We start from the raw sequence: 22,681 nt of genomic DNA, 5'->3' as shown, positions 1-22,681 counted from the left end.
GGTCAGAAAGTGTGCGTGGAATAAATAAAAATAACCCTCCCAGCCTGGCTTTGGGGCGGCCGAGGGTTTTGTTCACGTTGTCCCCCGGTGCTTTGGGGGGCTGGGATGAGATGTACCCGGCTCCTTCCACGGCTTCTCTCGTGTCCCCCAGCCCCACTTGAGGCACCGGGACAGAAGGTTGGGAAAGTGGCTTTAAAAACACTGACCAGATGCACTGATGACACTTTGAAAATGGCTTTTCAAAGAAAATGAAAATAAGAAAAAAAAAAAAGAAAAAGAAAATTCCCGGGCTGTTTTTTATAGTGGTGAAGGCTTTTAACACGCTGGGCTGATTTCAGCCCTTTTTTATGAAACTTCATTGAAATGTAGTGGCTGAGCCTACAAACACTTTGGATCATGTGGAGTTTTTTTTCTTCTTTTTTTTTAACCTTACGATTAATGAGTTAAATTTATTGGCCAGCTGCCCTTTGTAACCATGAATGAGTTCCTAAAAAAAAGGCCAAAAAAAAAAAAGGAATCTTTTATCTCATCCCAGGCCTCTCTTCCTCCCTCCCAAAGAAATATTTTTCTATCATAGCAAGCTGGCCAAAAAGATCAATCTCCCTTTTGAAAAAAAATAATCTGTAAAATTAGGAAGAATAATATTTACCTATCTTGCAAGGTTGCCTGGAGGGCTTTATTTTTGCAAAAAACACTCCGAAAACAAAATTTTTTTTGTTTCCAGCCCCTTTTGGGAGTGGAGAGGTTCAGTTCTCACTGAGCACGGCCTGGCTGGGCATCCCCAAACACAGCCCCTGAAAAAGCAGCTGCAGGTGCTCGGCGACCCGAAGGAAAGAGCTGTAACATCAGACTTTTTTTTTTTTTCTTTTTTTTTTTTTTAAACAAAACTCGGCAAGGACAAGAGAGCCTCCTGCGGGGAGCAAGTGTGGGGGAAGGCGAGGGGGCGAGCTGAGCCAGACAAGCGCCTGAGTGATAACTTGCCTGAACCCTTTGATAAATGAGTTCACTCTTTTTTTTTTTCTCCCCCCTTTTTTAATTTTTTTTTTTTCTCCTTTTCCCCCCCTTCATTCGCCACACGCCAGGAACAGAATTGGCCTGAACTAGTGGAACTGGCAGCAAAAAACTAACATACAAGTGTGTCTGGTCAATAGCAGGCTTGTTCCTGCCGCTGGGTGCTGTGTGAGGACTCCGACTGTGCTCTGGCCCCGCAGTTGGACGCTGCCGACACGCTCAGGGCTTTTTCTTTTCTTGCCCCTCCGCTCTGTCTTTTTAAAATATTCATCAATGGGGTGGGTAGTTTGCTGTAGTCATTAAAATATCTCTCTCCCCTCCCCCTCGCTTTCTGCAGGACTGCCACTGTTGAGTCTGTGGGAATATGAATCAGCAGCAGCAGAGAATGGCTGCAGTTGGGACAGACAAAGAGCTCAGTGACCTGCTGGACTTCAGTATGGTGAGCGAGCGTGGCCGGGGGGCTGCGCAGCCCCGGGGCTGGGAGCTGCACAGGGGAGGAAATGTGAGCCTGTAAATTGGACATGATGGCTTTCAGATGTGCCGTGTTTGTGTGCGTGCACATGTGCTGCAACTTGTTTATTTTCAAGTTAAAGCAAAGCCTCTGCCCCTCCTCTCCCCCTCTTCCCCTCAAACGTGTGTTGTTCCCTCGCAGGGAAGGCAGAGAGGTTTCTTCTCTGGATGGGAAATTCTGGGGGAATTAACAGAGTTGTGTGTTCTCTGTTTAAATGCTCACTGGGTGACTGTTTCTGCAGCCGTGCAGAGATGTAACTTCAGTAGCTGATTAATCAAGCTTTTTTCCTCTCCCTAGATCCAGACTATTAAACTTTTGCTCCCACAGGTTATTTTGTCACAGTTTGAAATGTGTCCAAGCTCTCCAGCGCGTTATTTTTGCAGGAGTCGGACACTTGTGCTCCCCATGCTCTGCTCTTCTGTATCCTGGAAACCTTGAGCTGCATTTAGGAGGTGTTTATTTTCTAAGAAGCAGGACCTAAGAGTTCCCCCTGAAGGGTGTGCACAGCTCGGGGGGAGGAGAAGTCCCTTTAGTCACAGCAGAGCGGGGTTAGTCCCTGGCACATCCCGCTGTGGCACTGCCAGCGCTGCTGCCTCTGCTTGGCAGGTGACTGGTGGAGGGCAGAGCTGCTGTTCAAAGGCACATAACTGTCTGTTGGGTTCCTCTGTTGTGTGCTGCACCCTCATGGCACTCCAAGCCTGTGTCTTGCTGTGGAGATAAGCAAACGTGCTGCAGAGATAGAAACAACAGCTCCAGGAGGGGGAATGGCCGTGAGAGTCACCCCAGCCTGGGTGGGCTGATGTTCCTGCCCTGTGGGGAGAAGGGACAAACAGGGGTGGCAGAGCTGGGGTCACCTGTGGCACCTGGGGGTGTGCTGAGCCTCATCTGCTGTTCTGCATCCGCACACTGAGGTTCAGCCCTGGGAAATAAAGCTTTTTCTACAGCTGGGGGTTGTACCTGTCCTCACAGGGCTCTGGGGGGTGTCTCTCAGCCCCCCAGAACAAATCTCCTGCAGGAGAGGCCCAGTGCTTCCAGTTTCATACTTCTGCTGGGAGGCTGCTTCTGTTAAATTGCTGGTCATGGGCTTTTCTGGCAGAATGTTTTACAGTGGGTACAGGGACTGCAGTGATGGCATCCCTGTCAAACCAGGAATCTGTTCAGAGTTTTCTGGGGTTATTTGTCCCTCTCAGAGATCCTGCAGGTTGGCAGGAGCCCTGGGGCTTTCCATCAACTGCACTTTGGGTCAGTAACCCACAATCTGCTCCCTGATGGGGGCTGCAGCAGCTCCTGCTTCGCTTTTTCTCCTCCTTGTAAAAAAAAATCAAAAAATCCCATTCACCATTTGGAGCTTTAAAAACCCTCAAGACCTTATTTTCCAATTTAACCAGCCATCCTCATTTGCATGCCTAGAGCTGTATTCCCAGGAGGAGTCTTGACCTGGTCCCTCTGTCCACAAATATTTCTGTCCTTGGAGGTGAATCCACGCCAAAAAGGTTAAATATGGGGTTGGATTCAACGCTCTTCCACTGGTGTAATTCTGAGAAGGACCAGCACTCACCCTGTGCTCTCCAAGGCTGGTGTGGGGGTGCTGCTCACAGCACCAGGGCCTGTGGATGTCATTTGCCAGCAGATGATTCGGAGATGTTCCCTGCAGGAGCCCTTGGCCGATGGGCTCCGGCGCAGCCTGGCCTGCAGCCAGCTCTGTTTCACAAACCCTCATCTCCACACACCCTGCTCCTCTCTTTGCATAAAGGGAATATTAACAGCTCTCCTCGAGGACGAGGAGCTGAAATGGAAAAGCTTCCTAGACAGTAGATGGGTCTGTTGAAGAGGTGCTCCATGGTGTGCTCTCTCTGTGTCCTTGGGATACAGGATTTTTGACCACAAAGCTCGCTCTTTCAAGTGTATTTATATTTTTCTTTGAATAAACAGGAGTGGAGCATTGGTTCGGTAATCCTCTCCAGGAGAGTAGAGGGGAGGGAAAACTAGAGATACTCAGAGCAGCTGGAAGCATTTGCTTCAGATCAGTATTTTGATTCCTTTTTTCTAGGAAAAATGTGTTCAGCCCCAGCAGTCTGTGGTCCAGCCCTGCAATGTGTTTTACTGTGCAGGGAGGGAATTTTAAGGCCCTAAGGGGGTGGCATGGCCTGCCATGAGTTCCTGGGGTCAGTAAATGACAGGGTTGTGTGAGATGCTGCAAACTGGGCTTGCAGTCTGGAAAGAAGAGACTTATCCCCTCTTTAATAAATAAATCTATTGGGTAGATATTGAACACTCACCAAAGCTTTGTGGCACTGTAATTTGCCAAAAGGGTGAAATTCAAAGGAATCTGTAAGTGAGCAGGAGTCAAAGGAAAGGCCCAGTGATGGTTTGGGGTGTGCATGGCAGCACACTTGCCTCTACCCCCAGATAAATTGCCTTTTCTAATTACCCCAAAGTGCAGGTAATTTGTAAGCTTGCCTTCACCACTGCTCCCTGGCAGCAGGCCCAGATGGGCTGCCAAATCTGGAGAGGAGCTTTCGAGAAAACATCCTGCCTGTAGACCTGAGTGGGCAGCTCAGCCTATGGCTTAGGCTGGGCTTTGGTGCCTGCCAGGCTTTGCCAGGCTGTGTATGGGGGAGCTGCCCTCGGCCTCTGCTGTTGGGAGATGCTCAATCACAACGACTTGGATATGAGGGCAAGGTTCTTCCCCCTGAGGATGCTGGGCACTGCCCAGGCTGCCCAGGGAATGGTGCCAAGGCTGCCAGAGCTCCAGGAGTGTTTGGACACAGAATTCCAGAATCACTGGGTTGGAAGAGACCTCCAAGATCATCGAGTCCAGCCCAGCCCCAACACCTCAACTGAACCCTGGCACCCTGTGCCCACATCCAGGCTCTCAGGGGTGCTCAGGGTGGGATTGTTGGGGTGGCTGTGCAGGGACAGGGGCTGGGCTGGATGATCTTTTATCCCTTCCAACTCAGGGTATTCCAGCATTCTAGGACTTCTTGTGCTTACTGGTTATCCCAGGCAGTGTCTCAGCTGTGCCAGCACTGGTGTGCAGTGGGAAGGTGCCACACAGGTGTCCTGGCTGGGCTCTGGAGGACAGGGTCACCCCAGGCAGGGGACAGGGGGGCAGAGCAGCCCTGTGGGTGTTGGTGGCACCGAGTGGCAGCCGAGCTGGGAGCGGGCGCATGCCAGTGCCAGCCGGGGGCTCTGGCAGGAGCGAGGTGCTGCTAACAGCCATGATTATTAGCAGAGTATTAACCATATGCTGCGGGGAGCTGCCTGGCACAGGGGGTTTCTGGCTCTCTGCAGGGTGGGCAGGGGCTTGAGCAGTCACACAGGACCTGCTGCTCTCGCTGCACCGTGGCTCCAGCCCCGCATCCACGGGTGGGAGCCGAAGTGTTGGCAGCAGGCAGGGCTGGAGCAGCTCCTGCTGCTCTGCTGGAGGAAGCTGAGGCTGTGCCCTGCTCCAGCCAAGGCCCAGTGCCTGCATTTCCATGGTAAAACTCAGAGTTCTGTTCAGAGTGAAGCAGCTGTGGAGTTTAAAGTTTGACTACACACACGCAGTGGGCATTTGGGACTGGAGACAGGAAGGTCTGTCTTAAGTGAACATGTATAACATGTCCATGTATTTTGAGTCAAATTCCCTCTTCTCCCCAAATTAACAGCTGGATGCTTTCCATGCTGCGAAATAGATTTTGGGTTTGGAGTTCAGGCCTGAGGTTGGTTCAGCCTGGAGTTCATCAGGTGGGAGAGGAGAGGGAATGAGCACTGATTTAATTTGAAAAGAAGTGCACTTCTAGATGTGCACAATAAATGACATGCTGCTTGATGATCCTCATTTCTGGCAAATTCCCTTTCTTTCTTGGGAGTTTGCTGTATGAACTGTGGGAGTCTCTTGGCTATAACCTCCTCAGAGGAGGGTGCAGGCATTTGGATCTTCTCATGCTCTGGATTTGCCTCTTTTACCCAGGGAGAAACAGGGGAGAATAAATTCTTTGGAAGGGGTGGAAATTGAGCTAGGAGAGAACGAAGAAGTTGTTGTCAGCTCTCAGGGAGGCTGGAGATAGGGCTTGAAAAACCAAATACAGCAACTTAAGATAGGGGATTTTACATAACCGTTCAAATCTACATTATTCAAATCTAACAAAGGCCAACTAATGACCCAATTACAACTCTTGAGAGCTCTTGGGTCCCTCAATGCCTGGGTCCCCTGGTAGGTGCCAGCTCCGGTTCATCTCCTCCCTGCCCCCAGTTTATTTTTAAAGCAGCATTTAAAAGCAGAAAGGAAATTTGCAGTGGGTGGATGAACTTTGCCTCTGAGCAGCACACGCCAGCGAAGGCACTTCATGTATGACTTGTGCTGGGCTCCTCGGGGCAGCTTCAGCCCACACCACAGTGGAAAAAGAGGCTGGGAGCAAGAAAAAAGCCCAAAACGCCTCCTGTGGTTGGCAAGTGATAGATGTGGAGGGGTAACCTGGGGTTCTCCGCTCCCCATCACCCTTCTTTGACAGCGTGAGGTTGTGCCAGGCCTTGGCATGGAGCTCAGGGCAAGGTTCTGCCCCCCGAGGCTGCTGGGCACTGCCCAGGCTGCCCAGGGAATGGTGCCAAGGCTGCCAGAGCTGCAGGAGCTCCCAGGGCTGCTCAGGGTGGGGGTGTTGGGGTGGCTGTGCAGGGACAGGATTTGATCCCTGTGGGATCCACCTCAGGATATTCCAGGATTCTGTCCTTTAGCATCTCTCCTTTCCCTGCTGCAGGAGGGGGTCCATGACTCCTGAATCCCCTGGGGAGGCAGAGCAGGAAGGTGTTGCATCAGCCTCAAAATCTCTCTCCAAGCAGCTGGAGGAGAGGAGGGGTTCCTGTGTGGGAGTGTTTTGGGGGTGCTGGCCATTGCTGTCGTGGGGGACACTCCTGTTCTGCACACGCAGAAGGTCCCGGGTGCACAATGGAACGAGGCTGTTCCTTTTCTCCCTTCATGTTTGCTGCTCAAACCTTGAGTTTTTCAGCCTCAGGAAGTGCTGAGCAGAAATGCTCATGAAAAGAGCCAGCAGTGCTGTTTTTGGGGGGGTTGTTTGTTTGTTTTGGGGTTTGTTTTGTTTTGTTGGTTTTTTTCTTGTGTGAGTGTGCTTTTTTCTAGTCGGTTCATGGTGCATCCCTTCCCCCCTGCTCACACATGCAGCCCTGCCCCTTGCCACTTGGCAAAAAGGGAATTTGATCTCAATCTTCCCCACCTTGAGAAGAGGGAGTGAGAGCACAGGCAGGGTGGGATCAGGCACCTCAGTTCAATTTTCAGCACCATTGGAGATGTTTGCAGAGCCCCCCTCGTGCCCTGCAAGGGGGAGGGGGTGCAGGGAAGCCCTGCAGCAGTGCAGAGGAAGGTGAGCTGCAATCTTTGGGGTTTGTTTTTATTTTCTAGCCCAACTTCCTGAGGAAACAAAGCTCATCCGACGGTGGGGCTGCTGGGCCACCCCAAACACCTCGGGAGCCCCTGGGGTGAGCAGCAGCCTGGGGGCACCTCTGAGGGGGCCAGGGGGCCCTGTGCAGGCAGGTGAGGGCAGGTGTGTGCAGGCAGCTGGGATGAGCACTAAACACTGTTTACACCTTCATTTAAATCCGTGGATAAAACATCTACACCCTGCACATGCATATATATGATCCCAAATTTGTGCTCTTTATGAATGGCAGTTGGTTCCTTAACTGCTCTCTTTGCATCTTTACCACATTTAACTGTTTTTTGTTGGTTTTTTTTCTCCTCCCCAGCATTTGTGAAAACAAAGCTGGGCAGACAGTTCTGTACAAAGGAATGTTTCTGACCACAGCCAGACATCAGCTATGTCAGGGCATGAAACGCTGCCTTTCTGTAGGCTCTTGTGCCATTACATTGTTTAATCTTCAAAGCATTAAACTTTTGAGTTATTCAGACATTACAAAGCTAAAAATAATAAAAATTCAAATGACTTGGTGGTGAAAGTATCTTGAGTAGAAAAAGGATATTAAAATGTTAATTCACTAAGCGTTTTCCCACCAGTTGTTTTATTGGCTGGAGCTCCATTTGTGTGCAGGAGAATTAGTTTTCTTTTCTGCTGCACGCAGGTGCATGTAAATTATTAAATAGCAGCCTCTGAAACTCTCCCAACTTTTATTAAAAATATTTATACAGGTTAGGTGACGAGGTGTGTTTTTGAGGAAGCTCCTGGCAGGAGAGGCTCAGTTGTGATAATGAAGCTGCCGTGATAGAGCAAACAAGTCTCCAGAGCGACCAATTCTGTGAAATATATTAATTTTTTAAATCATGACTAACTGTATTTGCCCTTGGAGCAGCTTCCTCTCCCCAGGCCTGGGGCTGTGTCAGGTCCTGGTGCTCCCAAAGCAGCGGGGTGGGAGCTGCTCCATGAGTTGGGGGCTCATCCCTGAGCCAGACCCACAGGCAGCCCTTGTCCTGCCCAGGCACTGCACGTGGCTGGAGGTGTGGGATGGCACCAGGACTCCTGTGGGAGCTGGGACAGTGAGGGATAAAACAGCTTTGCTGTCATTATCCTGCTGGCTTTTTATCAATGGAGTTGGCCTTTCCCCAGGGCTCACCTCTAGCCAGGGTGAGCAGCTTTGGGGTGGAATGTTGGTTTGGACCATGGCAGGGATGGTCCCTGGCTGGTTTCCAGCTGCCCCTGCAGGAGCTGGGGTTGTACACGGGGGGATGTGTGTGAGAGCAGGGCTGTGCCTCCCTCCTGCCCCTCCTGAGCCAAGGAAAGGTTTTTGCATCAATAATGGGCTGCCTTCCCCTCCCCTCCCCCAGTGTGACCCCTTTGCAGAGCACAGTAAAACCAACATACTGAAATGTCTTTTCTCTTCCCTTCTCTCTCATCTCCTTGTTTTTCTAGATGTTTCCCTTGCCAGTGGCTAATGGAAAAAACAGACCCACGACCCTTGCAAGCACTCAGTTTGGAGGATCAGGTACTGTCATCTTGTTTTTCCCCTTATGCCATAATGTTTCTTGCAATAAATTTGTGTTTGGTTCCAGAGACACCGTAGGGGAGAGAGGGTTCTGTATTTTGGTGATGTATTTCTCGGGTGGTGCTCTGGATGGTTTCCTTGTTGCTCCATGTGTCTCTGGGTGGGCAAAACTGCTCTTGCTGAGCTGTCTCCCATTAAGATGTTGCTGTCTGAGCTGGAGGTTGTTGTCCCACTGCTCCAGGAGCCTGGAGCAGACAGGGCTGCTCTCTAAGCTGCTTAGATGTGTCTGCACTGCCCTGGAAGACTTTTGCTGTTCCCTTCTGAAGATGGGTGGTGGTGGCTCATTGCTGGTGCATTTTGAGGGTCTGCTCCATGCAGCCCCTCCAGCAGCTCGCTGCTGTGGGGTGGGATCTCAGCATTCCCAAAGGGATCTTGCAAAGCCTTCCAGGGTGCCAAGAGGGGAGCAGGGATGCCAACATCCAAGGCTTTGGGGAGGAGTGGGCTGGAGAAGTGGCTGCAATTGGAGGCTGAAAATTGTGCTGGTTGGTTTGAGGCTGAGACAGTGCTGGGCCAGGGTTTTAATGCCCAGGGAAGCAGCTCTGTGCAGGGCTCACACAGGCCCTGGCACGAGGGAGGTTCAGCTCATCTGCCCTCCTTGCTGAACACTTCCCTGTACAGGCTGTTTGCTGTACTCGACCTCCCCTGGCTGTGCTGTGACACTGGGAGCATCCCAGACTGGGCTGGGATTTTTGGAGAGCAGCTTTGATGCCCCAGTGGGGCACTGGGGACCTGCAGCAGCAGGGTGGGAGCCCTGCCCTGCCCTGCCCTGCCCTGCCCTGCCCTGCTCCTGCCCTCCTGGAGCAGGCAAATGTGATGCTCTCCAACTGAGCTGTTTAACTGTGTGTCAAGATGGTTTTGAGCAAACACTTTGGCAGGGAGGGAAGCTGTTGAGTGGGTGCTGGAGGAAATTGGAGGGGAGAAAACTCTCGGGTTAGCCCAGATGGAAGCTGATCTCTTCAGCGAGTGTTCCTTGTGTGCCTTCTGCTGTTAAAATAATCCACAAAAGACGTGCTGCACACTGGGGGGAGCAGAGCAGTGCAGGAGCTCCCATTAACCCGTTTCCTGCTCAGAGCCTGCCTTGGCTGCCTGCTCTGTGGTGCTGGCCAGGAGCAGAGCCTGGAGCGGGGCCCTGCAGCACAGCCAGACCCCCTCCAGCCCAAACGACACCAAATCTGTGATTCTCCCCCCACCCCTTCTTTTCTTTCGGGTGAGTGAAAGGTAATGTTGACACCACCCTTCCTCTGGGCTGCTGCTCTATGGGCCTGAGTGGGAGCAGTTCATGAAAACAGAGCACTGATGTTATACAACTGCACTGAGGGACGTTGCACAATCCCTGCTGTCCCAGCCTCGGACACAGCAGAGGCTCCCTCATCCTGCTGTGGGCATCCTGCCTTGGGAATGCAGCTCTGGGCTGGGTGTAGGGCAAGAGCTCTGCTCCAGCACCACATTTATCCCTTGGTCAGCCATCCTTGGTCTCACCTGGAGTTCAGGGGACAAATCTCATCTAAGTGTCAGCTTTGGGGCTTCTTCCTGCTCCTGCATCTTTGGCTTTTTGCTGGTGGGTGAATAGCTGCAGTATGACATCAGCGAGCTGTGCCATGCAGAGGGCTGTGCCCTGCCTGTTAGAAGGATCCAAGGTGTCTAAACAAGGCCCTAGAAAATGGCAAGAGGTTGTTCTCAGAGACTGTTGGTTTGTTGGTTTAGCTTTAGTCACAGATGCAATCAGGTACTGGTTAGAATTGCAGAATCATGGAAGGCTTTGGGTTGGAAGGGACCTTAATGCTCATCTTTTTCCACCTTCTGCCATGGGCAGGGACACCTTCCACTAGACCAGGCTGCTCCAAGCCACTTCCAACCTGGCTTTGGTCATCCACCAAGGTACTTCATCCCCCAAGACACAGGCAGTCATCCAGCTCAAAATTTGATTTGGAATCATCATTAACCGTGATGTGGTCAGAGGGTGGAGAGCAGATGGTCCTTGGATTTGGGGATCTGGAGTTGCAGGGGGAGCAGAGCACCTCACAGCCACACCACAACCTGGACCTGGAGGTGATCACCCTAGACCTTGCCATGCAGAAAGGCCTGGGCTTCTTTAATGTGTCACATGTGTTCCAAGCACTTCTCAGTTAGGGCCTGGACCTGCAGTGAAGGCAGTGCAGCATTTCCCCTCTGCCTGCAAAGAAGAAGCAAACACTGATTTGTCTGAGTCTTAGCTTGATGCTGTGCACCACAGCACCAGGATCTCTTTATTTGGGCTTGTTGTGGTAACCTCAAGATAACAAACTGATGTTGTCTCGTGTGCCAAGAAATAATGGTGTTTTATCCTTCCCCCAGGATGGGAGCCAGTCCCTGGGTTGGTGTAATTGGGTTGGACATGGGAATTCATGATCTCCCTCTTCCCATCTCAATGTGGAAATGCTGGGGCAGTGTGCAGCTTTTATTCTTTTTCCCCTCCAAAAGAGCTGTTATCTCCAGGCTCTTTCCTCCCCAGGGAAGTGAGGAGGAAGGAGGGAAGGGAGCAAAGCACTGACTGATCAGTCCTGGCCAAAATGAGGTTTTTGCTTCCAAAGCCCAGCTGGTAAATAAAGGAACAGAAGCATTTGAAACAGGCAGTCCCAGTGATAAAATCATCCCAAATCCAAATCCTTTTCTAATTCAACATTTCTTTACCAGAAGTGTTGTTAACCATTGGCTGCCCAGAGCAGGGATGGAATCACCATCCCTGGAAGTGCTCAGAGCAGGTGTTGGTGTGGCACTCGAGGACATGGTGCTGGGCTGACAGTTGCACTTGAACACCCTAAAGATCTTTTCCAACCTTAATTCCATGTTTAATTTCCAACCTTCCAATTCCATGTTTCTAACTGCCCTGACCAATCTGCGAGCGGCCCCTTTACCAAGGGAACCCTTTTATCTTCCCGAGGCCAAAAAAAAATTCAAAGAGTTCATGCAAACCCTCCAGCTTTGAGATCCCTTTGCTTTCCTATTTGCCTCCTGCTTTTATTTTAAGCCCTGCCACTGTTTCCCTCCTTTCTGTCCTCAAATGCTCCGGGGAGGAACTGGTTTCGCTCCCCCGCCGCATGGACAATTCAGCACCTCCGCTTTGCCTTTTCTTAGCAAGGAGAGAGCCAACAATTGCCACAAGGATGGAGCTGACGTCACCCAGCCCGTGGCTGCAGCATTTATAGCACATATAGGTCACCGCGGGAAGTTGGTCTTCCTGGGGCTGGCAGTGCAACCAGTGTTTGCCAGCATGGGCTGTTTTCTGCTGGGTGTTTATTTCAGCCCGTGCCCTCAAAGGGGTTCACCTTCCCCTCCCCAGAGTGTGTTTGTTATTGCAGTAGCAAAACATCTCAAAGCGTGTCCCCCGTCGTATCATAGTTCATAAATGACTAATCTGAGCTGCAGCAAGCTCCCTCCCAGTGCTTCATCGAGCCCTGCCTCGAGCAGGAAACCACTGGGGCTGAATTTCACATGGAAATGACCATTTTAATTGCCATCGAGGCAGTGGGAGTGGCTGGAGGCAGCAGAGTTGTGCTGTGGCCTCGTGGCTGCTGAGTTTTCGGCAGGGTTGGTGCGTGCTGGCTGCACCTTTGCTCCAGCAAAGGGGTTTGGGCTCTGCAGAGCTGGGAAATAAACCCAAGGCATGTGGTTGGTTGTGTGTGAGGTAAAACATCTCCTGGAGCAGCACACGAGCAGCACTTCCACCTGTGGGTGGTGTGGGGGGTGTACAACCATCTCCCTTCCCATCCCAAATGTTGTGGGGTGCCAGGGCTGGGTCCTGATGGGACAGGAGCCATGGGGTCTCTTCTGACAAATTATTCTGCTCTCAGCAAGAAAAACCTCTGTTATTTTTTTTTTTCTTTTCCTCCCATTTTAAATAAGCAAATTCAGCATTAATGCCTTTTTCTTCATGCTTTGTGCCAAAGTGGGTTGGGCTCTTTGCTAGGGCTCTCAGGTGGGTTTGGGAGGGAGAGTCCCCTCCTGGCCCATGTTGTGATTCCCACCCCCAAAATTCATTGGGTGCTTCCTTGCTCGTGAGCTGAGGCTCCCTGTGAGGGAATTGCTTTGATCAGGGGAAGTTCATCAAGTCCATTTGAAGCTGGTGGAGCAGGGAGTTTTTCAAAGGCTTACAAGCTGGTGCATGTAACAAATTTTAAGTTATAGTCTGGTGAACAAAGCAAATGGATTCTCCCTGGAGGGAGGCGAGCCCGGATCCCCTTTGAAACTCTCTTTAAACAGAGCACAAACTCAGATACCTGTGGCAACAGCACCGAGAGTCATAAATTCTCTGCAAGCTGGGGTTGTCTCTTTAATTGGTGCTATGGGGGAGCTGTTTGAAGGTTTAATTATTTTGAGTGCATTGGGAAGCACTGAGTGGGATGGGCAGGGTCTGGTACAGCAGGATGGTGCTGGGCTCCCCTCTACTCTGGAGCTGGGTGGTTTGCAGGGACAGCAGGGCTGGGAAGAGCCAAGCACAGCGTTTCTGTCACCGTGCTGTCAGCAGTGAGTCCCAGGCTGCAGAAACCCATTTGCAACTGTTTTCCATAGTGAGGAAAGCAGGAGCTTTTATTAGCAAGGCTGTATCACGTTTTCCTACTAACTGCCTCGAGTTCCCACATGTTTTGCTTATGCTGAAGTGGGAGTGCTGGGCTCCACTTGCTATTTTGATGGATGATGAAAGGCAGACATGAGGTGTGCAATATGGGACTCGATATTTAGAACTGGCACTTCCCCTTCAAGTTTGGGATCCGGGCTGTGTGTTTTTGTGGTGTGCCCGTGCAAACTGTCACCAAACACACCAAACACAAAGCCACCACAACAGAAAAAGGCAAAGCAGGAAAACTCACTTGCCAGGCTGTTGGTGTGACCATTTGTTTCCAAGTAAATGTTATTGTTTAGCCATTATCAACTGAAATCAAAGGACAGCTGGGAGTGTTCACCTGGGAAAGAGAAGGATCCAAGGAGAGCTCAGAGCCCTGGCAGGGCCTGAAGGGGCTCCAGGAGAGCTGCAGAGGGACTGGGGACACAGGGAATGTGTGGCTGGAGGACACAGGGAATGGCTCCCACTGCCACAGGGCGAGGCTGGGTGGGAGATTGGGCAGGAATTGTTCCCTGGCAGGGTGGGCAGGGCCTGGCACAGGGTGCCCAGAGCAGCTGGGGCTGCCCCTGGATCCCCGGCAGTGCCCAAGGCCAGGCTGGACAGGGCTGGGAGCAGCCTGGGATGGTGGAAGGTGAACCTGGCCACAGCAGGTGTTTGGAAGGAGAGGAGCTTTAAGGTCACTTCCAGTCCAGAAACCATTCTGGGGTTCCATGGAAAATCCTTGCCATGGCCAGGTCCAGCTTGCAAGGCTGTGCAGTCTCATTCCTCCAAGTCCAGACCCTGCCACCCCCTGCTCTCCACAGCACTGGAGCCTTTCCATTGCTGCTGCTGGGGTGCAGGAGGATGCTCCAGCCATGGCAGGGACACACCTGTGTGCTGCTAACAAAGCCTGGGCACTCTCAGTGAGTTCATCTCCTCTGTGCCAGTCAGGCTTTCTGCTTTGGTGTTGCATTTGCCATTGGGAAGCTCCTGCTCCCCTCCCTCTCCCCTTTGTGCTCCCTGTTTTTCCCATGGGCACATCCCATTTACCAGGATATGGAAAGCAGGGTCTGGAGGAAAAGAGTTGGAGGGGCCAAAAGCTGCAGGCAGGGAGTGCAGGTCAGCAGGAAACATGTTTGGGGCAACAAATGTCAGGGGGAGGTGTTCACACCTGTGTGCCTCAATCCAGGGTCACACCCCATCTCTGATCCTCCTCTGCATGTTCCTGCTCCCAGGGGCTTCTCCTGTGCCTTTGCAGTGATGTTGTAACAACCCCAGAATGATTTGGACCCATCTCATTCCATCTCCTGCCATGGCCAGGGGCACCTTCCACTATGCCAGGTTGCTCCAAGCCTTGTCCAGCCTGGCTTGAAATATGAAGGGCTCTCTCTTTCTTGCAATTAATTGCTTCCCATTGAATTTATTTCACTCCTGGGAGTGAAGGTGTCCTGTCCTGCCAGAGGACAGCTGGTTTCTAATGGACACATGAGGAGCAAGTGGGAAGAGCAGGGATGTGGTGGCAGTGCTGTGGGGATGCTCTGGCAGCAGCTGGGGAGAGGCAAATACAACCCAGTCCCTGTCTCAGTGTGTTTAACTTGAGGGGTGAAGGCTCCATGTTTTCAAGGGAAGGTTTTAGGGTTTGTTTTTTTTTTTTTTTTTTGTTCATCTCCCACCTGGAGAAGAATCCTTCTTACTGGATTGAAGATCTTTAACTGTGAAAGAGTACAGAGAATGCTGGGTGTGCCAGAGCCAAAGCTGTACTGAGATAAGTGACAGCTTTTGTTTAGAAACTGCCAGTTTGCCACAGACCTTGTTTAAGCACAGCTTTAACTTTGCCAGAATTGCTGAGGCAGTGCAGGGCTCTCTTCCCAGCAGAGCTCTTTCCTCCCATGGATGAGGCAGTTCCAGGCTGTGAGGCTCAATGGGCTCTGAGGGGATCAGTGTAAAAATCTGAGGGCAAGCTGGGCTTGGTGTGTGCCCTCTAAAAGAACAGGTACAAGCTCCAGCACAGCCCTGTCTTTAATGAGAGGGCAGTAATTAGTAAGTTCAGTACTGGTGGCAGTAATTAGTAAGTTCAGCTTTGATATTGGGAAGAAATTCTGCCCTGTGAGGGTGGGCAGGCCCTGGCACAGGGTGCCCAGAGCAGCTGTGGCAGTGCCCAAGGCCAGGCTGGACAGGGCTTGGAGCAGCCTGGGACAGTGGGAGGTGTCCTTGCCATGGAGGGGTGGAACTGGAAGGGCTTTAAGTTCTCTTCTAATCCAAACAATTCTGGGATTCTGTGAATTCCCTCTGCCCTGTTCCTCAGGGCTCTCATGTCCATTCTGAGCTCTCAGATGCTCTCTGGGGTCAGGACTCTGGGGTTTGGTGCAGCTCTGCCTGAGCTCACCTCCCATCCTGCCCCAACCCAGGGCTGCTGGACCAGCACACGTTGGCTCAGCCTGCCAGCTCCAGCCCTCCACGCTCATTGTGCCCTTTCCAAAGGGGAGAGATGGCTTTGGAAGGGGCCCAGCAGGTCTGGCAAGTGTTGCTGCTGGACCTGGCTGCTGCTCATTTGCAATTCCCCATGCCCTGTGGGGTGCCCTGCTGCAGCACGTGTCCCACGTGTGACCAGCTCCCCAGCCTGGTGCATCTCCATTGTTAATGGTTGTGTGCAGGGACACTCAAACTGCAATTATTGGTAATATTCTTAATTAGAGACAACAAATGGGTGTCTTCAGGGGGTGGATTTCCTGCAAAGTGCTATTTTGTTACTCTGGAGGGCCTCATCTCTCACCTGGTGCTCCATTCCCCAGTGCACACAGCTGAAGGACACTGTAAATACCTGACTGTTGTCTCTGTTGTCCTGGTGGCCTGGAGAGGATCCTCTTCACTCCTGTGCTCCCTGCTCTGGGTGCAGGATTCACCCAGGGCCATTTCCATCATGGCAAGGGAGGGAGCCCAGGGGGAGCCAGTGGTGGATGTAGGGACAACAGAGCTGTCCCAGGGATGTCACAAAGTTTACCCACATCAAATGGAGAGGAGCCACGGAGATGCTGCCAGGGCTGGAGCCCCTCTGCTCTGAGCCAGCCTGGCACAGCTGGGCCTGCTCACCTGGACAGGAGAAGGCTCCAGGGACACCTCAGAGCCCCTTTTGGGGCCTGAAGGGGCTCCAGGAGAGCTGCAGAGGGACTGGGGACAAGGCCTGCAGGGACAGGACACAGGGAATGGCTCCCACTGCCACAGGGCAGGGCTGGGTGGGAGATTGGGAATCAGGAATTGTGGAATCCATCCCTGGAATGGATTTCCCAGAGCAGCTGGGGCTGCCCCTGGATCCCTGGCAGTGCCCAAGGCCAGGCTGGACAGGGCTGGGAGCACCTGGGACAGTGGGAGGTGTCCCTGCCATGGCAGGGAATGGGAATGAGCTTTAAGGTCCCTTCAACTCTCATCACTCCATGGTTGTGTCAGCCTGTTGGATTCCATCTGTCTGGGCTGGGATATCCTGCCCTCTTTGAGCACCTCCAACAGCTGGCAGTGGGGGCACTGAATTGCCCACCAGCCCCTGTGTGGCCAGGACCAGGGACCTGGGCAGTGCCAGGACCAGGTGCTGTTGTTTCCCTGGCACATCCCAGGCCCAGCTGGATCCTTGCAGCAGCCTCAGTCTGATCAGCCTGGGAAGGCAGGATGGCAGTGATCCTCTGGCACTGCCCAGGCTGCCCAGGGAATGGTGCCAAGGCTGCCAGAGCTGCAGGAGCTCCCAGGGCTGCTCAGAGTGGAGCTGTTGTGGTGCCTGTGCAGGGCTGATCATCTTTGTGGGTCCCTTCCAGCTCAGGATATTCCAGCATTCTGTGATTTCCAGCCAGTGGGCAGCTCCCACACCCCCAAAGCCCTGGGATGATGAGTTGGCCTCACTGCAGGTGAGGAGGGGTTGCATTTTAGGAAATCTGAGCTCTTTCAGAGCCTGGTGGCCTTCCCTGTGCTTGGACAGTTCTGGTCCCCTCCCAGCAGAGCCCATCCTGTGCACACCTCAGAGCCCCCCCTGCCACGAGCTCCCCAAATACCTGGCAAGCTTTGATGAGCACATTAGCTTAAACAAATTGAGTTATACCCACAGAGGGAAGAGGTGCTGCACTCCTTCAGTGGTGACTTAGAGTTTAATTAATTTTGTTACCAAATGAGGCATGAAATACAGTTTGAAATACATTGTGGTGCTGAATGTGTAATTGTACAGGGGCCTGGGAGCACGGCTGAGGATCAGGGATCACCTGAGGCAAGGCAGGCGGCCCCAAAACGGGGCTGTGTGACAGCAGAGAGCCCATTGGGGGGACAGACAGACAGACAGAACCTCCAGAATGTTCCCCAGTGGGGAGCAGGCCAACGCCCCATCACAGCAAAGATGTCATTGTGCCCACAGGTGTGGCACTGTTGGGATTTTCCTGGGCAGGATTCAGGCTGGTGGCAGTGTCCCCAGCTGTGTCCCCTCAGGAGCAGCCACTGTGGCCATTCTGCCTTTGCCATCCAAACAGGGATTTGCCTCAGGTTTGGGGGAGGATGGAGGGTGGGGGTTTGCCAATGGGTTGAAGAGATCCTGGTCTGTCTGGCCCTGTCTTGCAGGGTGGAATTGCATCTGAACAAACATCAGAAAGGGAAAATCTGAGCCATGAGAGGAGATTGCTTGGTTCAGCTTTGGAGTTTCTGCAGTGGCTGTTTGGATGCTCTTCTCCCTGCCCTGATTAATGTTTCTGGAGGGAAGTTGCCTCCAGTGCCTCACTCTCCCAGTAAAGAAGGGAAAGAGACAGTCCAGGACATCTGCCTTCATTTTTTAATCCTGAATTTTTCAATTAACTCACCAGGTAGGCCCAGCTCCAAAGCCAGCAGGGAGAAAAATCTAAAAAACACTGTCCATCTGCCTGTGAAACCTGGGAAGCACATCCCCACCTCCAAAGTGACCTCAGGCAATGTCTTCCTCTAAATTTAGCTGGGGATTGCGTCAGGAGTAAGAAGGAGGTGAAGTTAATGTGGCATAAGCTTTTTCTAGCAGGGGAGTTTGCCTGGTTAGACAGGGACTGAAAATAAATAAATGAGCTTCATATCAGAGCCTCTGGGGCCAGGGCTGGGAGGGAGGGCAGCCTCCAGCATGCAGGGACATGAGGAGGTGGCTTTTTTTGGGATGAAGCAGGGCAAGGGACAGTCATCCATAAGCCTTGCCTTGTCCTGGCTGGCAATAACCTTGCAGGAGAGTGGGTGGGCACTGGATGTGGCAGCAAGCCCTGGGGTCACCTCTGGTGGTGGCACCTCCTGGAGCAGGTTTGGTGGTGGCACCTGCCTCTCCTGGAGCTGCTTTGCTGGTGGCTGCTGGGCACTGCTCAGAGCAGAGCTGCTCCTCCCCTTCCCAGGGAGTTGTGAAGCATCTCCTGCCCATCATTGCTCCATCCTGGCCCTGGGGTGAGGACTTGGTGATGTTTTCCCCCTCCAAAAGCCCTCCCAGATGTGTGTGTGTAGCACCCAGGGAGAACCTGACCTGGAAGAAGCCAAAGTCCTTCAGGACAAGCCCTGGGGTCTCTGTTGCCTTCTCTTACCTTTGTGCCTCATCCTTGCCAAGCTAGGGGGACAGATCTCACTTTTGACAAGTGACAAACCCATCCTGGTGGTGGTGAGTGCGTGACCTTCCCTGGGAGCAGGGCTGGCCTGGGCCCCTTGTGCTTTCTGGGACATTTTATTCTGCAGTGATGTGCTCTCCCCTGCAAAGGCTCCTCCTGCCCTGTTAACATTGTTATACAAAGCAGCAGTTTGCCATCTAATTAGGAAAAATACGCACTAACCTCTACCATATGTTGCTCTCCTCCTTGGATTTGCATTTGAAAGTCCAGCTGAATTTCAATGTGAAACTGGATTTTATCCAAATGATGAATGGCCCAAAAAGCTGTGGGAAGGTGGATATGCCTCCCCATCACATATGGTTGGTCGGTTTGTTTTTTTTTTTCCTTTTTGAAGAAAAAATTTTAAAGCAGGGTTCCTTCATTTCTTGTCCCATGGTTCAAAGTGTTCACACCTTTCCTCCCAAACTGGATTCATCTGGCTGGGTGGTCATTGCAAGGCCTGTGAGGAGCTGGAGCTCCAGCCCCATGAGGGAGAGGGATTAGATTTACTCTTTAAAACTTGTTTTTGGTGGCAGCTCCACTCCTGGCTGTGTCCTGGGCTGAGCCCCAGCGTGGGCAGCAGGGCAGGGGGGGATTCTGCCCCTCTGCCCCTGGGCTCAGCTCAGACCCCACCTGCAGAGCTGCCCCAGCCCTGGGCAACAGCAGCAGGAGGACGTGGGGCTGCTGCAGCCAGGCCAGAGGAGCCACGGAGATGCTGCCAGGGCTGGAGCCCCTCTGCTCTGAGCCAGCCTGGCACAGCTGGGCCTGCTCACCTGGACAGGAGAAGGCTCCAGGGACACCTCAGAGCCCCTTTTGGGGCCTGAAGGGGCTCCTGGAGAGCTGCAGAGGGACTGGGGACAAGGCCTGCAGGGACAGGACACAGGGAATGGCTCCCACTGAAAAAGTGACATTTAGATGGGAAAAAATTCCATTTAGATGGGATATTGGGCAGGAATTGTTCCCTGGCAGAGCTGGGGGTGCTCACCTGGACAAGAAAAGGCTCCAGGGAGAACTCAGAGCCCCTGGCAGATCCCAAGCCCTGTGACTTGAAGCCAGGGGATTTGAGCAGTGCCCGTGATTTCAGTGAGAACAGAAATGGGTTCAGATGTGTTCAGTCCTTGGGGAAGCAGGGCTGGAACCAGGAATTGGGGACTGAAATAATCTGCTTTGCTTCTGTGCTGGCAGAGCTGGGGGTGCTCACCTGGACAGGAGAAGGCTCCAGGGACACCTCAGAGCCCCTTTTGGGGCCTGAAGGGGCTCCAGGAGAGCTGCAGAGGGACTGGGGACAAGGCCTGCAGGGACAGGACACAGGGAATGGCTCCCACTGCCACAGGGCAGGGCTGGGTGGGAGATTGGGAATCAGGAATTGTGGAATCCATCCCTGGAATGGATTTCCCAGAGCAGCTGGGGCTGCCCCTGGATCCCTGGCAGTGCCCAAGGCCAGGCTGGACAGGGCTGGGAGCAGCCTGGGACAGTGGGAGGTGTCCCTGCCATGGCAGGGGTGGCACTGGATGGGCTCTGAGGTCCCTCCCAGTCCAAACCAGATGGGATTCAGTGCATTTTCCCAGCCCCTCAGGTGGGTTTGTGTTTGTGCAGGAGCTCCCACGTTGCTCCTGCTGCTCCCTGCAGGGCTCTGGCTGCAGCCCCAGGGTGGCCATTGAGGCTTTTTGGTTTTTCCCTTCATTTGGAGCAGTGGCTGCTCCCAGCCCCTCCCCACCCAGGGCCCTGCTTTGGGCACTGCTCCCCAGGTCCCAGAGAACAGGAGCAGGGCTTGGGGAGCCAGAGCATTGCTGAGCCCACTCTGCACATCCCCACAGTCCCTCAGAGCTGCCTGGACTTCCCCCTTGGCTCAGGGCTGGATTTTTCCCCTTGGCTGAGGGCTGTTTGAGCTGAGTTAAGCTCTGTGACAAGCTCAGCGTTACGTTGCTGAGCTGGGTGTGCTCACATGGCTCTCACTGACCTTTTACCTCACCTACCTGGCAAAAAGAGCTCTTAAAAATCACATCACATCCTGATTATTTCACATCCTCCGTGAATCTGTCATCAGAGAGTGTCTTGGGTGCTGGGCTGGCCGTGGTGCTCACAGGGGAAGCTGCTTGCTTTGGGTTTCTGACTTTTGTTCTCCTTTCTCTTCACTCCTTGGAGATCAATTCAATTTTTAAGACAGTTTTTGTTGGGATTTTTTGTTGTGTTAATGCAGCTGAACTAATATGATTACATTTCCAGATTTGGGTAATGGAATAACAAGTCAGGAAGCTTTTTTTTTTTTTTTTTTTTTTTTTTTTTTTTTTTTTTTTTTTTCAAAGAAAGGAGAACTTATGTCACTTCCAAGTCTCCAGTTGGGAAGCTCTTTCCCTTTATCAGTTACTCAGAGAGGCTGGGGGCTCTCCATCCCTGGGAGTTTCCAAGGCCAGGTTGGACAGGGCTTGGGGCACCCTGGGATAGTGGAATGAGGTGAACTTTGAGGTCTCTTTCCACCCAAACCATTCCTTGTTTCCATGTTCTGCCTGTGACATGAGGGCTCCTGGGGGCTGTGGCCGTGCAGGGACATCCAGTCCTGGGTGCTGCATTTTGAGCTCCCTTTCGTGGTCAGCCACAAACACAGAGAAGTGACAGAGATGATCTGGGTGCCCAAAAAGATGCATCTTCCCTTTGCCCTGAGAGCTGCCAGGCCAGAGGGGCAGTGTCCTCTGTTTGGGGCACAGGCCCTGGCACACCCACCCTTCCTGGGGCAGTTCAGCTCCACCAGCATCTTGAGGCACGCTGGCTTTGCTCATCTCTGTGCTTGCTCTCAGGTTCAGAGCAGGGATCTGGAAAACAGCTCAGCCAAAGCATCTCACAATGGCAACTTCCTTTCTAAAAAGAGAAGGATGTTGTGGAGTTGGTGGCTTCCCATTATTTGCCCCAATTTGAGCTTTCTTGCCGCTGATCCCACAGTGTCAGAAGGACCCAAAGCTGTTGGAGAGTGCCCAGAGGAGGGACACGGAGCTGGGGAAGGGCTGAGGAGCAGCTGAGGGCACTTGGCTGGTTCAGCTGCAGCCCAGGAGACTGAGGGGAGGCTCCTCGGGGGCTGCAGCTCCTCCCCAGGGCAGGCACAGGGGCAGGGGCTGAGCTCTGCTCTGGCACAGGGACAGGAGCCCAGCAAGGGCTGCAGCTGTGCCAGGCCTTGGCATGGAGCTCAGGGCAAGGTTCTGCCCCCCGAGGCTGCTGGGCACTGCCCAGGCTGCCCAGGGAATGGTGCCAAGGCTGCCAGAGCTGCAGGAGCTCCCGGGGCTGCTCAGGGTGTTGGGGTCTCCTGGTTAATGCCTGGATGATCCCTGAGGGTCCCTTCCAGCTCAGGATATTCCAGGATTCTGTGAGTGTCAGGCTGTGTGTCCTGCTCTGCTGCTGGAGCTGGCTGTGGCTCAGGGTGTCACCTTGTGCCACCACCTTGTGTCACCACCTTGTGTCACCACTCTGTGTCCCCGAGCTGCTCCTGCCCTCGGGATGGGGTCCTGGCCAGTGGAGCAGAGTGGGAATGGGGCCGTGGTGTTTTCCCTTTTTGGGAATGCTGTATGAAGGTAGTGACTCACTTTCCATGGGGCTGATAGTTACCCTGCTCCTGTCTTGGATTTGTGTTGTGTAGCCAGCAGGATTATTTATAACTTAGCCAGCATCCCGAGTCTATTGTTTCTGCAAAGAGCAGGAATGACTAGATGACTTCCTGAGATTTTTTTTTTTTTTTTTTTGCCACCCCCTCATTTTTTATTTTTTTAAAAATCTACTTTTCCTTCCAAGTATTATATTTGCCAGTTGGATGCTTTCCCCCCACATCTTCCCCTCCTGATTGTGCATTTGTGCTGCTGACAATCCCACTACCGGTGTTGCTTTAACTCTAAAGTCTCTCCCAGGAAAGGCTGGGGCACCTTCCCATGGCATGAGAAGGTGCTGGGCACTGAGGCAGGAGGCCCTGGCTGTGCCATCAATGGCAGG

At 52.7% G+C, this 22,681-nt stretch overlaps 1 protein-coding gene across 8 annotated transcripts in view; it reads left to right on the top strand.

Annotated features, from left to right (window-relative positions):
* Positions 1-22,681, top strand: part of TCF3 (transcription factor 3) — a 77,935-nt gene that overhangs the window by 764 nt on the left and 54,490 nt on the right. For all 8 annotated transcript variants that reach the window (XM_058040649.1, XM_058040648.1, XM_058040642.1 and 5 more), the window contains exons 2-3: positions 1,349-1,450; positions 8,383-8,455. In XM_058040649.1, coding sequence (XP_057896632.1) covers positions 1,376-1,450; positions 8,383-8,455 — 148 coding nt within the window. In that variant the 5' untranslated portion in view covers positions 1,349-1,375. The remainder of the gene's footprint in view (positions 1-1,348; positions 1,451-8,382; positions 8,456-22,681) is intronic.

The sequence above is a fragment of the Melospiza georgiana genome, chromosome 26 (assembly GCF_028018845.1).
Source record: "Melospiza georgiana isolate bMelGeo1 chromosome 26, bMelGeo1.pri, whole genome shotgun sequence".
Taxonomy (NCBI): domain Eukaryota; kingdom Metazoa; phylum Chordata; class Aves; order Passeriformes; family Passerellidae; genus Melospiza; species Melospiza georgiana.
The sequence above is the reverse complement of the archived record's forward strand: the minus strand, read 5'-3'. Positions and strand labels throughout refer to the sequence as shown.